This window comes from Amblyraja radiata, chromosome 26, assembly GCF_010909765.2.
Source record: "Amblyraja radiata isolate CabotCenter1 chromosome 26, sAmbRad1.1.pri, whole genome shotgun sequence".
In the NCBI taxonomy this organism is placed as follows: Eukaryota; Metazoa; Chordata; class Chondrichthyes; order Rajiformes; family Rajidae; genus Amblyraja; species Amblyraja radiata.
The window spans coordinates 25,250,094-25,267,787 of NC_045981.1; the positions used below are offsets into that span (position 1 = coordinate 25,250,094).

General features: G+C 43.8%; 1 protein-coding gene across 2 annotated transcripts in view; it reads left to right on the forward strand.

The window, feature by feature from the left end:
• Positions 1-17,694, forward strand: part of LOC116988067 (transient receptor potential cation channel subfamily V member 5-like) — a 50,338-nt gene that overhangs the window by 25,731 nt on the left and 6,913 nt on the right. For both annotated transcript variants that reach the window (XM_033044513.1, XM_033044512.1), the window contains 7 exons: positions 509-658; positions 755-967; positions 5,611-5,697; positions 6,799-6,875; positions 7,794-7,959; positions 14,722-14,788; positions 16,787-17,055. In XM_033044513.1, the coding sequence (XP_032900404.1) occupies positions 509-658; positions 755-967; positions 5,611-5,697; positions 6,799-6,875; positions 7,794-7,959; positions 14,722-14,788; positions 16,787-17,055 (1,029 nt within the window). The remainder of the gene's footprint in view (positions 1-508; positions 659-754; positions 968-5,610; positions 5,698-6,798; positions 6,876-7,793; positions 7,960-14,721; positions 14,789-16,786; positions 17,056-17,694) is intronic.

Consider the following 17,694-nt stretch of genomic DNA (forward strand, 5'->3'; position numbering starts at 1 on the left):
ACACCTTCAGAAAGGCTTTCATCTGTGGTACTGATAAGGATCATTTCAGAGTTCCTGCAGGGACTTGGGGAAATCAACAGGAATTTTTGGGAAAGACAGATGTGGATTTCAAAAGCAATAATTGGGTCAGATAGGATAGAAATGAAAGGGAGGTTTACAAGAACAGGGTTAAGGATGGATTTTTGAGGAGAAGAATAAGGGATAAACTAAATACATGGTGACACATTAAGTACAAGAATCCCTTGAAGTTTTCAGACTTGTAATTCTGGATGTGGAGAACAGAAGCTGGCAATGATCAACTCCCCTCAATCTGTGAATGCTTTTGGTTGATGATAGTCGGCTCTGATTGCAATTGGTTTGATTGCTATCCACTAGTATACCACAAATTTATAACACCACCTTATCATATGGAATAGTTGACTATCTATAGCCATTCTCAAACATCCCCTTTCCAATCCGATATAAGATAGCAGTAGATAATATGTTGGATTTGTATTATCTTTTGCAGCTCTTTCAACATTTAATGAAAAAGAGAGAGCATCACATTGAATGCTTTTTCAAGACTATCTCTGGCACGTTCTGTGACCTCTCCAGCATTGACTCTTGGGATGATGACCACTCTGTCCTTGAACTGATCCTGCGCAGTAATGAAGATGAGGTGAGAAAATGAGTTCTGAACAGAATCAAGTGTTGCTGAAGATGGCTGATTGGTGGCTAATTGCTGAGCCTTTCTGCTTTTGTCTGTTTCTTGCAGGCCTTGGAGTGTCTGAACATCCCTGCAATCAAAACACTGATTCACTTCAAGTGGAACAAATATGGAAAATATTATTTCCGAATCCTTGCTTCCATATACTTTATTCATATCATCATATTTACCTCCTGCTGCATGTTTCGTCCTCTTATACCACGGCGGGACAATGTCACAGACCCAAGAGATACCCAGATTTTGGAAGAGGCACCATTGGATGTTAGTATCATTACATTATGGCAATGGATTGTTGTGGCTCTTAACTGCAGTTCAGAGAGAGACAACCCGTCAAGATAAGACCAGGTTCTCTGCTGCAATCTCAGTTTCTTAAATCCAGTCATTGACTGGTAAATGCTATGTCCTTCTGCTTGCATCCCTCCAAAGTTCTTGCACCATGGATTGCGAACATAGATAAGCAAGTGTAGATGATGTTTCTTGCATCAAGTAGATGCTCCCAGTTCAACATTGAAACACCATATGTTGTCTTGTCTAACCAATCACAAACCCATGTGGGGTCAAGCTGGGTGGGCAGTAGTTTAGTTATTAACTCCATACCTGGGCATGAGACTTTGGCGGAATCTCCAAAAAACACTCTGGCCAAAGGATACACCTAGCAATGTGCCCGTAGATGATTTCCCTTTGTCATTGTTGACACCAGCTCTACCTCCTCTCCCTGGCACCCACTGGAAGCCATAGAGCGAGGGCAGACTGTGCAGCATAGCCCAGTTGACAATTACCTATGTAAATATCTTTGGAAAGTACTTCTGATTGCCTTCAAACCCATGCGCAACATGTTACATTGCTGAGTAGAAAGTGGCTGATAGGTCCTTTATGTTCTGCAGCTTCTGTGAACAGGACACTGTGGAGAGCTGCCTCCATGTGGATGATCCACAATGTTTCATAATCAAATAGGAACCATTTTCAGTGTGGTGTCCTCAAAACAAGAATCACACGAGGAAAGATACATTGCTTGCCATAGCATGCAGATTGCTCAGAATTCCCAGATAAGAAAGCAAACTCAATGGTAGCATTTATTTCAAGAGGGCTTGTATACAAAAACAGGGATGTAATGCTGAGGCTCTATAAGGTGCTGGTAAGGCCACATTTGGAATAATGCAAGTCATTTTTGGGCACCGTATCTGAAGAAGGATGTGCTGATTCTGGAGAGGGTCCAAGGGGGTTTACAAGAATGATCCCAGGAATGAGTAGGTTAATCTATGATGACGTTTGTAGAAGAATGAGGTGGGACCTCGGTGAAACATACAGAATAGTGAAAGGCTTGGATATAGTGGATGTGTGGAGGATGTTTCCACTTGTGGGAGAGTGTGGGACTAGAGGTCATAGCCTCAGAATTAAAGGAAGTACTTTTAGGAAGGAGATGTGGAGAAATTTATTTAGTCAGAGGGTGGTGAATCTGTGGAGGCCGTCGGATATTTTTAAGGCAGAGATAGATAGATTTTTGGTTAGTATAGATGTCAGAGGTTATGGGGAGAAGGCAGGAGAATGGGGTCAGGAGGGAGAGATAGACCAGCCATGATTAAATGGTGGAGTGGACTTGATGGACTGAATGGCATAATTCTACTCCTATCAGTTATATGTTTATGACAGCTTCGAGGGGGGTGCAGTTTTACCATGGAGCCCTTGTATTCCCACCTGGATTTAATTACATTTCCAAACCCCGCCCCTCCCACCATGGAGGTGGCCTCGCTGTTATTTTTAACCAGAATTTTCGTATCACTGAACTCACCTTCCCCCCAGTAGCATCATTTGAATTCCTCGCCTTCAAAGCCCTTTCCTCCATGACAGTCATCCTCATTTACCGGCCACCTAAACCAAACCCCTCCTTCCTATCTGACTTCACTGAACTCCTCACACTTGCCTCATCCCTCTCCTCACGTCTGCTACTACTTGGTGACTTAAATATTCACATGGACTCCCCCACCTGCAAGCTCGCATCTGAATTCGCCTTTTTACTGGACAACTTCTCTCTCTCTCAGCACGTCACCTTTCCCACCCATGACAAAGGTCACATCCTTGATCTGGTCTGCTCCATAAATCAACCGGTACTCGACCTCCATCCTTGCCTCTTCCCCCTCTCTGATCATAAGCTTATACGGTTCACCATCCCTTCTCCGACACCTCGCCCCCGCTTCCTCCGAGAAATCACCTTCCGGAATCTAAAATCCATTGATCCCCTCCATCTCTCTGACCTGCTCTCCACCACTCTCCCACTGGACTCAACCCCCATCTCACCTGATGATCTCACAAACCATCTCAACTCCACCTTGTCTACCTCCCTCAACACTCTGGCCCCCCTCAAAACAAGAACCGTAACTTTCAACACATCCTCACCCTGGTACACACCTGCACTTCGTAAACTGAAACAGACTGGTCGCCAACTCGAACGACTAATAAAGAAATCACCTCTCACAGTCCACCTTGAAGCTTACAAACTCCACCTCACTGACTACAAAGATGCCCTCATTGCTGCAAAATCTGCCTACCTCTCCTCCATATTCACCGATCCCTGCCTAAACCACAGAACCCTCTTCTCCACAGTGGGCAACCTCCTCAAGCCTCGAGCCAACACTCTCCCTACCTCTACTCCGGTCTCTGCAACTCATTCCTCCACTTTTTCGCTGATAAAATCAGTACCATCTATCAATCTTTATCCCCTGTACCCGACTCCCCAGCATCTACTCCACCACCTACCACGGCCCCTCCTTTCAACATCTCCACTGACCTCCTTACCCCTCCTCCACACTGCTTCCTCTCCCAGTTTGACCTGGTCACCCCTATTGAAATCTCCAAACTCATCAGCTCTTCCAAACCCACTACCTGCTCCCTCGACCCTCTCCCCACTCCCCTGTTGAAGTCCTGCCTCCCCGTACTCTGCCCCTACCTCACTAATCTCTTCAACTCCTCATTGTCCCAAGGAATTGTCCCCTCCGCTTTCAAAACTGCTGCCGTTACACCAATCCTAAAGAAACCTGGTCTTGATCCCTCCTCTCTCATTAACTACCGCCCAATCTCAAACCTCCCCTTCCTTTCAAAAACCCTGGAGCGTATCGTTGCGTCGCAACTTCATTCCCACCTCCTTGCGTATAACCTACTTGAACCCCTCCAATCTGGCTTTCGCCCCCTCCATAGCACAGAAACTGCTCTCCTCAAAGTCCTCAACGACCTCCTCACCTCTGCTGACACTGGTTCCCTCAACATCCTCATCCTCCTCGACCTGAGCGCAGCCTTCGATACAGTGAACCATAACATCCTGCTCACCAGACTCAAGGACCTCGGCATTGAAGGCTCTGCACTCAGCTGGCTCCGTTCCTACCTTTCCAACAGATCCCACTTCATCTCTCTCCACAACCACACCTCTGCTACAGCCGCAGTCACTCAAGGCGTTCCCCAAGGCTCCGTACTCGGCCCCCTCCTCTTCATCATCTACATCCTCCCCCTTGGTCAGATACTCCGCCACTTCAATCTGGACTTCCACTGTTACGCTGATGACACCCAGATTTACCTTGGCACCAAATCCTCCCACAACCCCCCCCTCTCCCATATCAACTCCTGTTTGTCAGCTATAAAAACCTGGATGCAACATAATTTCCTCAAACTCAACAGCGATAAGACAGAATTCCTCCTCATAGGCTCCAAAGCCACACTCAGCAAAATCAATAACCCCACTCTCACCATCGACGGCACCACTGTCTCCCCATCTCCCCAGGCCCGCAACCTTGGCGTGATCTTTGATTCCACCCTCTCCCTTGAGCCTCACATCCGCCATGTCATTAAAACCTCCTTCTTTCATCTCCGCAACATCGCCAAACTCAGACCCTCTCTCACTCCGCCTGCTGCTGAAAGACTCATCCATGCCTTCATCTCCTCCCGACTGGACTATTGCAACTCACTTCTCCTTGGCATCAGCTCCACCTACATCAACCGACTCCAACTGGTCCAGAACGCAGCCGCCCGACTCATCACCCACACCAAATCCTGGCATCACATCACTCCAGTCCTCAAAAAACTTCACTGGCTTCCCATCTCCCACCGGATCACCTACAAAATCCTGGTCCTCACCTACAAAGCCCTCCACCATCTGGCCCCCACATATCTCATTGACCTCCTCTCCCCCTACCAACCCTCACGGTCCCTCAGATCCACATCAGCCGGTCTCCTCTCCATCCACAAGTCCAACCTCCGCAGTTTTGGGGACAGAGCCTTCTCCAGGGCAGCTCCCAGGCTCTGGAACTCCCTCCCCCAACTGATCCGCAATTCCGTGTCCCTCCCCATCTTCCAGTCCCGCCTCAAGACCCATCTCTTCACCTCTGCCTATCCTTAGCCCCACGTCCCCGTCCCTTTTCATCTGTGCATTAATTGCCTCATGCTGTGTTTTGTATTGAATTCTGTCTTTACTTTGTGTACTAGTCATGTCTCTACTATTTATTTCATTCCCCTTACATGTTTTTCCTATACATGCTCAATTTTTGTAAGGTGTCCTTGAGACTCTTGAAAGGCGCCCATAAATAAAATGTATTATTATTATTATTGTATTCAAAATTCAGCCAAATGATCATGAAAACTATGACATAGGAAAGAATGTTTATCCCACTGACTCATAGGAGTTTTTATGTGGACTTTCTGTTCTTTTGAAACTTACTTAATGAAATATTATTAAATATACCAAAGAGATTCACAATGTGGCTGAATACAGGGACCACAAAAGTGCTTACTTTTATAGTCCCATCAAAAACCAATAGTGTGTCAGTGAAGTGATGCCATAAGATCTGCTGTCTGTAATGGAATAATGACAATTACTCTTTTCATTCTTGAACCATTTAATCTCTGCCTCTTGTTTCCAGCTCTGCTATATATCAAAAGAAGATTATATCCGTTTAGCGGGTGAAATCATTTCTGTCTTTGGAGCCATTGTTATCCTTCTTGTAGAAGTAAGAACATTTCTCTTTCTTTGTGTGATGAATGAAAGCGAGCATTGTCTTTAAAAAAATATCACAGCAAGTTAGAAATCAATAAAAGACAAATTTAAACTTGACTGGTAGAGGTCAATATGTCCCTACAGTCACAGACAGTTATAGAGTCATACAGCATATAACCATATAACCATATAACAATTACAGCACGGAAACAGGCCATCTCGGCCCTACAAGTCCGCGCCGAACAATTTTTTTCCCTTAGTCCCACCTGCCTGCACTCATACCATAACCCTCCATTCCCTTCTCATCCATATGCCTATCCAATTTATTCTTAAATGATACCAACGAACCTGCCGCCACCACTTCCACTGGAAGCTCATTCCACACCGCTACCACTCTCTGAGTAAAGAAGTTCCCCCTCATGTTACCCCTAAACTTCTGTCCCTTAATTCTGAAGTCATGTCCTCTTGTTTGAATCTTCCCTATTCTCAAAGGGAAAAGCTTGATCACATCAACTCTGTCTATCCCTCTCATCATTTTAAAGACCTCTATCAAGTCCCCCCCTTAACCTTCTGCGCTCCAGAGAATAAAGACCTAACTTATTCAACCTATCTCTGTAACTTAGTTGTTGAAACCCAGGCAGCATGGAAATAGATCCTTCAGCCCAACTTGCCCATGCTGACCAAGATGCCCGATCTACATTAGTCGCACCTGCCTGAGTTTGGCCCATATCCCTCCAAACCTTTCCTATCCATATATCAGTTCAAATGTCTTTTAAATGTTTTTACAGTTGCACCTGCCCCAACCACCTCCTCTGGCAGCTCATTCCTTACACCCACCTGTGTGAAAACTATTATATATTTCCCCTCTCACATTAAGCCAGGTTCAATCCTGACCTTGGGTCCTGTATGTGTGGAGTTTTCCCTGTGACCCCATCGGCTTACTTTGAGTTCTCTGGATTCCCTCTCCGTCCTAACGATGTGCAAGTTGATTGGTTAATTGACCACCATATATTACCCAGAGTGTGTGAGCAAGTGGTGGAATCTGGAGGAGGTTCATGTGAATGTGGGGAGAATAAAAATGTGTGAGATGCATATTTTAATTACCTCTCCCTAGATTGTTGACCTCTTACGGTATGGAACATCAGGATATTTTGGGAAAACTGTTCTTGGAGGCCCATTCCATGTTGTAATGTAAGTAGAATAATAGTAGTTTTCTAAGTAAGTATGATATTGGTGTGTTAACAGCAGATATTTTATATTTCCATTTTTAACACTGTCCTTCTGAATCATTTATGACACAGCTTGTCATCGTTCATATGAGATGGGAAGATTTTGTTTTGCAATATCCAGAAATGCAATAATGGATATATGCTTGAAAAAAAGTTTTTTTTATTGAGAGTATGATGCATTGGATTTGCCTGTGTAGGTTCGGACCAAACCATGATTGGTGGAATAGCACTTTGTATTGTAAGGCTTTATGAACAGTTCTCCGGGGTGGGAGATTGCAAATTTCACATGGTCCGCCCTGTTTCGACGAATGTAATCAGCCTGGCGTGCACAATCAAATAAGATCAAATAGAACAAGTTGTCCGACAATTTTAGGCTGTGCACGCAATACACAAGAAGAAGAAGAAGACCTGTTCTCCGATTCCTGCTTTCCATGTAACTGCTCTTTTATTGATCTGCTTTTGGAGGAACATCTGAAGCTGTTTCCCCCCCCACATTCTCTGAGTCTGTCCTTAAACTGATCTGTCTTTCAACTGCTCCACACTTTTAAAAAGAAACTACTGCTTTCAGCAGGATTTTGGTTACGACAAGCTCCCCCACCATAAGCAATTTCCAATCCTTTCCCTCAGGGTATATTTTTTTGTTACACAGATGTTGATGCTGAGATCAGCACAATTTATCTGGGTATGCACTCCCCAACATTTGCACTGGAAAGTGATCAAAATTGGGAACTCGAAGAGGCAATCAAGCCAGTTATTTACCTTTTAAGAAGATATTCCGATTTATCTTTCTTTGGCTCTAAGTTAATGATTTATTTTTTCCCAACAATAAGCTTTGCAAAGTTTACCCACTCATTTAACCATTGTCTTCCTCCTTCAACAGCATCTGCTATGCATTACTGGTGTTATTGATTTCCATTCTTCGACTGACGAGTGCCGGTGTGGAGGGGTTCTTCATGGCCATTGCCATTGCTCTGGCTTGGTGCAATTCCATGTACTTTGCTCGAGGTTTCAGGATGCTTGGGCATTTTGCCATCCTGCTCCAAAAGGTAAATGAGCCAAGTATTTAATTTAAATGTATATGTGTGACAATTGTTCTTTAGACTGATATATTTTGCTAATATTGAACAGGGAGAGTATTCAAAATTGGAAGGGACAAGAAAAAAAAGGATACGAAAGCCATGTAACACGGTACAGGTATAAAGCCTGTTGGTTCATAGCTCCATTGACCTGGGTTTAATCCTCAGTTTGGGTGCTATCTGTGTGGAATTTGCACAATGTCCCTGTGCCCACATGGGTTTCTCCATGGTGCTCTGTCTTCCCCCACATAGAGTCATAGACCAAACCAACACCCGCAGAAAACTCCTTCACAATGATAGGAAGAGTTGATATCGAAGGACCTAAAAGCGACGTTGCTATGAATGCTTTGGCACCACAAGGCAGTTAACCCTGTGGAAACGTCGCTGATGCCTCTTGCTTAAAACTCAAAACCCAGAGAACTGAGGATATGCTTTCACGGTTGTCTTTTTTACTGAAAATCAGGAGAAAGTGGCCATTTGCCCTTCTGCACCACAGGAAGCTTCTGTCCTCTCTGAGCTCATCTTAGGACACCTGCATTACGGTGTGACAGGTATATCATCCCTGTCAAACTCCCCACCTGCAACTGGGCGGAATACAAATGGGAATAGCTTAGGGCTAGTGTGATGGGTGCTTGATGACTAGTTCAGATGATGGGCCGAAGGACCTGTTTTCATGCACTATGACTCGCCATAAGAAATCTTTCTGCAGTCAATGAAAATGGAAAGGTTCTCCACCCCTCCTCCCATCTAGATCCTTTGTAGTCCACCTGATCAACACTGATTGCCGTGGTATTAAGTAGGTTAGTTGGAATCAAAGATCTTATAGCGGAGCAAGATCGACCACTCCTCCGAAATCCAATGGACTGACGTGAAGTACGTGATGGAACGTCACGGCCGCCATTTCTTAATGCGAAACGCGACTTCCGGTATGCCACCCGCTGAAATCCAAAGCAAAGATTATAGAGCTCCTCTATAATCTTTGATCCAAAGCAAAGATCCTCGAGTATCTTGTAGCGGGAACAGCCCCCTCCTTTGCGTAGTTTCCCTTGCATTGTATTACATAACCGATATTGCGCCAACACACTCAATTTTAAATATTTCATAATAGAGATCCATTAACATGGTTAACATTTTATTTCCGACATGCATGATAAGATTTACACAATTCACATTATTCTGTGCGCGAGTTATACAGGATTGCAGTGTTCAGCATATCAGCTAACCAGTGAAAGTGATGTACAATTTAACGTATGTAACACAATGATAGCCCCACCCCAGCTTCACCAAAGAGCAAAATGTCCAACGTAGATACAATAATAAATATATCGCCATTTGCATTAGTTTTGTGCAGTTAACAAATCACAATTTCACACAATGTACATAAGACGGCAGTTATTTGACACATACTCTGCAGTTGGGTGCAGGAGATCTTGGCGACGAGTATTCTGGACCCACTGTTGACATCTGAAATTACAGGAGATATCATTTAGGGTTAACTAATAAGAAAAAAAATGATCATAACTACATGCCTGAACAATGGATGATATATCACTTAAATGCAATTGTTTTCAGTTGTGTGGAGAGACCTGTATATTGAAGATGCTTTTTGCCTCTATGTCAATTTACCTTAAATGTAGAAGAGCTTATTAAAATCTTCTTACATAGACCATTAGGTATTTTCTTTTAATGCTCTTTTGGACCCAAGGCATAGCAGAGCTGCCAACTCTCACGAAGAGGTAAGAGAGGGAAGGGAGGGAGATCGAGAGGGAGAGATCGAGAGAAGAGAGGGAGAGAGAGATCGAGAGAAGAAAGGGGGGAGAGGGAGAAGGGGGAGAGGGAGCAGGGGGAGAGGGAGAAGGGGGGAGAGGGAGAAGGGGAGCGAGGGAGAAGGGGGACAGGGAGAAGGGGGAGAGGGAGAGTGGAACGATAGCACATTATAACGTGCAGCCGTCCCATTCCGACCAAGGATTATAGAGCAGATCTCCTCTAGTATCTTTGATTGCGACCGCCACCGCCGCCGAACCCCCCGGCCCACCATTGCACCCAAAGATGATAGAGCAGAGTTCTATAATCTTTGATTGCACCCTTCTTCATGGCGGGCTTGTGATCTTTGCTTGTGATGTCTCGGCAATTCGAAGGACATAACGGGTAACAGCCGTCGCCTTCCTTCCCGGACACGAATCTGAGCTCGAAAAATCTCCTGGTCGGCCTAATGTGTCCCGCGGGCCATATTTTGGAGACCAATCCCTTACAAGAACAAAACCCAAAACGTACAGAAGTGTTAAAATTGTCTTTATTATTGTGGTAAGTAAAGATCTATTAAAAATAAGTCTACTAACTTTCTAATGTACCGACAAACCTAGTTTCCCAATGGCCGTTGATGGGAGAACAGAAAATAACATTTTCACGACAGAATATCGACTGAAAATAATAATAATATTTTCTTACCTTTCTTTTTTATTGGGGAACCTAAAGAATGACAGGTCGGGTCGTTTAGGTTTACGATTAGAACAATTGATAGCAGAGCAGTGAGATGAAGATTTAGATGAGGACGCCATGACAGCCCAATAAAAAGCCTCAAAAAATGGCGTCGACAATCACACACGTCATACTACGCGTTTTTCGAGGAGTGGTCTATCTTGCTCCGCTATAAGATCTTTGGTTGGAATGGGGTTCACACAATTTCCTGTGGCATATGTCTGTGCTTCACCACCACAATAGAATTTTCTTTCATTGGAGCAAGGATCCATTTATAATCAAATAGATCAGCTCATACTATCAGAAGCAATCGCATCTATTCCAGGACGAGCCAGGCATTATCAGACACATTATCAGTCCTATTTTCACCTAATGTCAACACAAGAAACTGCCGATGCTACAATGTTGAGCAAAAAACAAATTGTTGTTGGATCTCGACGGATCAGGCTGCTGCAGCCACTTTTGATTTACACCTAATGTTGTTTGGTTCCATTCAAGGAAACATGGAGAGATATTAAACTGGGCTGCAACTATTGAATGGATGAATTATCCCATCTTCAGCATAAAAATTAGAGATTAGGGGGACTTCAATTTTCATATTAATTGGGCAAACCAAACTGGGCAGGGTAGACTAGAGGAAGAGTTTATAGAATGTATTAGAGACGGGTTCCTAGAACAGTATGTCACAGAACCGACAAGGGGGGAGGCAATCTTGGATCTGGTCCTGTGTAATGAAGCAGGATTGATTAAAAATTTCATAGTTAGGGACTCGTTGGGAACAAGTGACCACAATATGGTCGAATTCCATATTCAAATAGAAGGGGAGCAGGTTGAAACTCAGGCTAGGGTGCTTAGTCTAAATAAGGGGGATTATGAAGGTATGAGGACTGAGCTGATCAAAGTTGACTGGGATAGCAGACTCAAGAATAAGACGGTACATGAGCAGTGGTGTACGTTTAAGGATCTACTGTATAACCTTCAAGAAAAATTTATTCCTATGAAGAAAAAAAGGGGTAAGGGTAAGAACAGTCAGCCATGACTCAGTAAAACTATAAAGGATAGTATTCGGCTGAAGGCAAGGGCATATAAGGTAGCCAGAGATAGTGGGAGGGTAGAGGATTGGGAAGCATTTAAAGGTCAGCAAAGAATAACTAAGAGATTAATTAAGACGGGGAAAATAGACTATGAAAGGAATTTAGCGAACAACATAAAAACTAATAGTAAGAGTTTTTATAGCTATATAAAAAGAAAAAGGGTGGCTAAGGTGAACGTTGGTCCATTGGAGGGTGAGACTGGAGAGTTGTTGGTGGGGAACATGGAAATGGCAAAGGCATTAAACGAGTATTTTGTATCAGTCTTCACCATAGAAGACACAAAAAATATTCCAACGCTGGATAAACAGGGGGCGGTAGGAATGGAGGAGCTAAATACTATTAAGATCACCAAGGAGGTGGTATTAGGGAAATTAATGAGACTGAAGGAGGATAAATCCCCTGGGCCTGATGGATTACATCCAAGGGTCTTGAGGGAGATAGCGGTGGGGATTGTGGATGCATTGGTGATAATTTTCCAAAACTCCCTGGAGGCAGGAACGGTCCCAGTGGATTGGAAAATGGCCAATGTAACACCTATATTTAAAAAAGGAAGTAGACAGAAGGCGGGTAACTATAGACCGGTTAGTCTAACATCGGTGGTGGGTAAAATGTTAGAGACAATTATTAAAGAAACACTAACGGGGCACTTGGATAAACATGACTTCATCGGACAGAACCAGCATGGTTTTGTGAAGGGGAAATCCTGTTTAACGAATCTGCTCGAATTCTTTGAGGAAGTAACAACCCGGGTGGATAAAGGGGAACCGGTGGATGTGGTATACTTGGACTTCCAAAAGGCTTTTGACAAGGTGCCACATAAGAGACTATTGCTAAAAATAAAAATTATGGGATTGGGGGTAATATATTAGCATGGGTAGAGGATTGGCTGACAAATAGGAAGCAGAGAGTGGGGATAAATGGTTCATACTCGGGATGGCAACCGGTAACTAGCGGGGTTCCGCAAGGGTCGGTGCTGGGACCCCAGTTGTTCACAATTTATATAAATGATTTGGAGGAGGGAACCAAGTGTAATATATCAAAATTTGCGGACGATACAAAAATGGGAGGAAAAGTTGGGGATGAGGAGGATAGGAAGAGTCTGCAAATGGATATAGATAAGCTAGGTGAGTGGGCAACAACTTGGCAGATGAAATTTAATACTAATAAATGTGAAGTCATTCACTTTGGGAAAAAAAATGATAGGGCAAGTTATTTTCTAAATGAGGAGGAGCTGCGTTGTAATGCAACGCAAAGGGATCTAGGGGTATTAGTACATGAATCACTAAAGGTCAGTATGCAGGTGCAGCAAGCAATCAGGAAGGCCAATGGAGTTTTGGCCTTTATTGCTAGGGGGATTGAGTATAAAAACACGGAGGTCTTGCTGCAGCTGTACACAGTATTAGTGAGACCACATTTGGAATACTGTGTACAGTTCTGGGGTCCATACTTAAGGAAGGATGTACTAGCCCTGGAGGCAGTGCAGCGAAGGTTTACAAGATTAATTCCTGCAATGAGGGGATTGACATATGAGGAAAGGTTAAGTAAGCTGGAGCTCTACTCTTTGGAGTTTAGGAGAATGAGAGGCGATCTCATTGAAACATATAAGATCGTGAGGGGCCTTGATCGGGTGGATGCACCGAGGATGTTCCCAATGATCGGGGAAACTAGAACTAGGGGACATAGTTGCAGAATAAGGGGGGGCTCTTTTAAAACTGAGATGAGGAAGAACTTCTTCACCAAGAGGGTGGTTAATTTATGGAATTCACTGCCCCAGGGAGCAGTGGAAGCAGAAACGTTAAATATATTTAAGTCTAGAATAGATGGTTTTTTAGCTGCCGAGGGGATAAGGGGCTACGGGGAGAGGGCAGGGATATGGACCTAGGTATGGTTAGTATAGTAAGACCTGAGTGATCTCCTGGACAAGTGTCGATCGCCTGGATTGGGGTCGGAGAGGAATTTCCCGGATTTTATTTCCCGAATTGGACCTGGGTTTTTATCCGGTTTTTTGCCTCCCCCAGGAGATCACGCGGTTCTTGGGGTGGAGAGGGGTGATAGCGGTATGAAGGGGAGGGTAGTGTCTTGTGTTCTGTGTCTTGTGTCTACTGTTTGTGGGTAAGTGTGTCTGTTTAGTGTTCAGCCATGAGCGAATGGCGGTGCGGGCTCGACGGACCTGGTGGTCTACTCTCGCACCTACTTTCTATGTTTCTATGTTTCTATTACTGGAAACTTCAACAATAAGATTATAGATTTTTATTAGTTAACAGTAGAACAGGAGGATGATGGCTGACCTTAGTGGAGCATCACAACGACTGGGAAGGCGGATGAAAGCTACAGCAGAAATGGGTCTCCAGCCATCTTGGATTCCATGCCTCTAGATCCTAATTTAGATCTGTCAAGGACTGTGTGGTGGCTGTCTCTGCACCTGTCTCCCCACGTTAGGCAAAGTCACGCACTGGCGTCCTCCAACCCTGGAGGCACCCATGGTCAGCCATGTCCGAAGGGGGCCTAAGAAGAAGAACAGTTCCATGAAACAAGGAAAGGGGCACAGGTTCGAATGGCTGAGTGGGCTCTCCCAGTTCAAAAGTTTGTATGTCTCATAGTGAAGGCAGATAGATAGAGTTGAAGGCCAGAAAAGCATTTCTGCTGAATCCTGTGGTGCACTTTGTGTGTGTGTGTGTGTGTGTGTGTGTGTGTGTGTGTGTGTGTGTGTGTGTGTGTGTGTGTGTGTGTGTGTGTGTGTGTGTGTGTGTGTGTGTGTGTGTGTGTGTGTGTGTGTGTGTGTGTGTGTGTGTGTGTGTGTGTGTGTGCGTGTGTGCGTGTGTGCGTGTGTGCGTGTGTGCGCGTGTGCGAACGATTCAGCTATGTAATAATCTTTATTTTTCATCAAGCCAATCTACTTGGGAAGAATGTAAAAAAATTCTTGACTATAAATGATAGTGATTGTTAATCATGATCAATACATTCACATAACATTTATTTCTCGAGTATTTTAATGAAATTGTTTTATTTCTGTATATAGATTATAGTTAGATAATACATTAGCAATTTACAATATTTGTTCCTGCAAAGATTTGTTCTTGTTCATACCACAGACAGTTATCTGAAAGTTCAGCTCATTAGGGAATATATTCATTAACAATTTTATTTATTTATCCCACAGATTATTTTGGAGAAATTTTTGACATTTGTAATATTAATGGTGATGGTGCTGATAGCATTTACCACAGGTAAATCTAGTTAAATCTATTTTTTAATTCATGTGTGTAATATTTCCCCCAATGTGATGTGCTGTCTGATATTGGTTAGAATTTGATGGACTATTTTCCCTGCTTTTGCCATTTTATTTAATGTAGAATTTACATTGGAATCAAACGATCACTATTATAACATGTAAACTGACTCCATCAAATCCACCTCAATACTTCCCTTTAAAGCCATCTCTCTGCTCTGCTGCTTTGTATCTTCCCATCAACTTATTTCTGTTCCTCTATTCCATTTAAGATCTTAATCCTCAGTGTTTTTGGTGAATGGACAGCACAGTGGTGCAGTGGTAGAGCTACTGCTTCACAGCACCAGAAACCCAGGTTCAATACTGACGTCAGGTGCTGTCTGTGTGGAATTTGCACATTCTCCCTGTGACCTTCAGGTTTGTAGGTTAATTGGTCACTGTAAATTACCCCTTGTGCGTCGGATGTGGAAGGAACAGCGGGTTAACAGAACTAATGTGAATGGGCGATCCATTGTCCATGTGGCCAAGTACCTATCTGCAAATTAAACTGATGGTTATGATTAGGATCTACTGTCTGATGGGGTGTAAGATACCGATTCAATAGTGGACTTCAAAAGGGATGATAACTTTAATGGAGAGGGAATTGCAGGAATATGGGAAAGTGATTGTGAACTAGATTCCTCATTGAATGTGTGGTGCACTGAATGGCTTCCTTCCTTACTGTGCTACTTCTATGATTCTGTTCCAAATGTATAACAATGTTGGCATTGAGCTCTCTTTGGCACCTCTTTGCATTTCTCTGCTTCCTCGTGGATCCGTCACAGGCATGATGGGGTGAATGACCTTCTCCTATTCAGCATATTTTCTTTGTTTCTATAATCGTCACAATCTGCAGCCCTCGGCATTTTGGCCTTGTTAGCTAATTCAATACCATTCTGCCAAAAACAAAAAGACACAAAGTGCTGGAGCAACTCAGAGGGTCAGGGAGCATTGCCGGAGAACATGGATAGGTGATGTTTTGGGTCTGGACCCTTCTTCAGACCTGACCCGAAATGTCACCTATCCATGTTCTCCAGGGATGCTGCCAGACCCACAGGGTTACTCCAGTACTTTGGGTCCTTTTTGTAAACCAACATCTGTAGCTCATTGTTTTTACTTAAAATATCAGTCCATGTCTGTGGAATTCTCTGTCTCAGAAGGCGGTGGAGGCAGGTTCTCTGGATGCTTTCAAGAGAGAACTAGATAGTGCTCTTAGAAATAGCGGAGTCAGAGGATATGGGGAGAAGGCAGGAATGGGGTACTGATTGGGGTTGATCAGCCGTGATCACATTGAATGGCGGTGCTGGCTCGAAGGGCCGAATGGCCTACTTCTGCACCTATTGTCTATTGTCTATTTCAAAAGTAACTCCATTAGACATACACTTTTGATCTTCTCGCCCACCCTATAACTCCTCATATAGCCAAATTTTCCTTATTTTCTTATGTCCTATGTGGCATTTGTCTAATGTTTTTTTTAACTCCCTATATAACACATCCATGTCATCCCATGTCAGTGGACGACAGATGGCAGTGGACGACAGATGGCAGTGGACGACAGATGGCGCAGTGGACGACAGATGGCACAATGGGCTAAGTGTTCGGCTGGCAACTGGAAGGTAGCCGGTTCGAATCCCGCTTGGAGTGCATACTGTTGTTGTGTCCTTGGGCAAGACACTTCACCCACCTTTGCCTGTGTGTGAATGTGTGTGAGTGATTGGTGGTGGTCGGAGGGGCCGTAGGCGCAGATTGGCAGCCACGCTTCCGTTAGTCTGCCCCAGGGCAGCTGTGGCTACAGAAGTAGCTTACCACCACCGAGTGTGACTGAGGAGTGAATGAATAATGCGATGTAAAGCGCCTTGAGTATTAGAAAGGCGCTATATAAATCCCATCCATTATTATTATTATTATCCCGTTAGGTTTGGAGATTGATGTTGATAATGATTTATTTTTATTTCAGCTTTACATTTATCATTCCAAGAGCTTGATCCAGCCCAATGGGTTCGTTTTAATGGCTATAAGAATCTGATGTTCCTCCTCTTCATGCTCTATTTTGGACTCCTCGATATCCCACTGAACTATGAGAAGCACACACCTTTCATGGTCAAGATTTTATATGTGTCCTACATTATGATGACTTTCCAGTTGATGGCCATTCTCTTCATCTTCTTGATTGCCCATACACTCCGGCGGGTGATGAAGCAATGTGATGTACTCTGGCGAGCTCAGGTGCTAGGATTAAATATATTTATTTGTCTGTTTGTGCTCGGTTCATACACATTTATTTGTCTATTGCAGCATAGTAATCAATAGGTTGACCTTGCATAATATCAATAAGCCTAAATCCATGCTCCCAGCGGGCATGGCATTTGCAAAAGATGCATTCCTGCATTTATTTACCATTCATCGCTACTTTGATCATCTCAAAGTGGTTGTCAGTATTTTAATTTAGGGAACATGACAGTCATTTTGTGCATAGCAAGCTCTCATAAACGATGATTTAAGGGTCTTGACCCAAAACGTCATCCATTCCTTCTCTCCAGAGATGCTGCCTGTCCTGCTGAGTTACTCCAGCACCTTTTGTCTCTCTTCGGTTTAAACCAGCATCTACAGTTCCTTCCTACATACTAAGTTTCCGAATGTTTCTGATGGATAAATTTTGAAGTGCACATCCAGAACTCATCTGATTTTCTTTGAAATACCTTAATCAAATCTTTCATGTCCACTTGAAAGGACAGAAGGGGCCATGGTTTAATATCTCATTTAAAAGACATCAACTCAAGTGTGGCATTGCAGAAAAAAATATCTGTGTGATGTCCAATTAGAGTCCTTGAATTGGGGGGGGGGGGGGGGAAGGGAAAAGGGGGG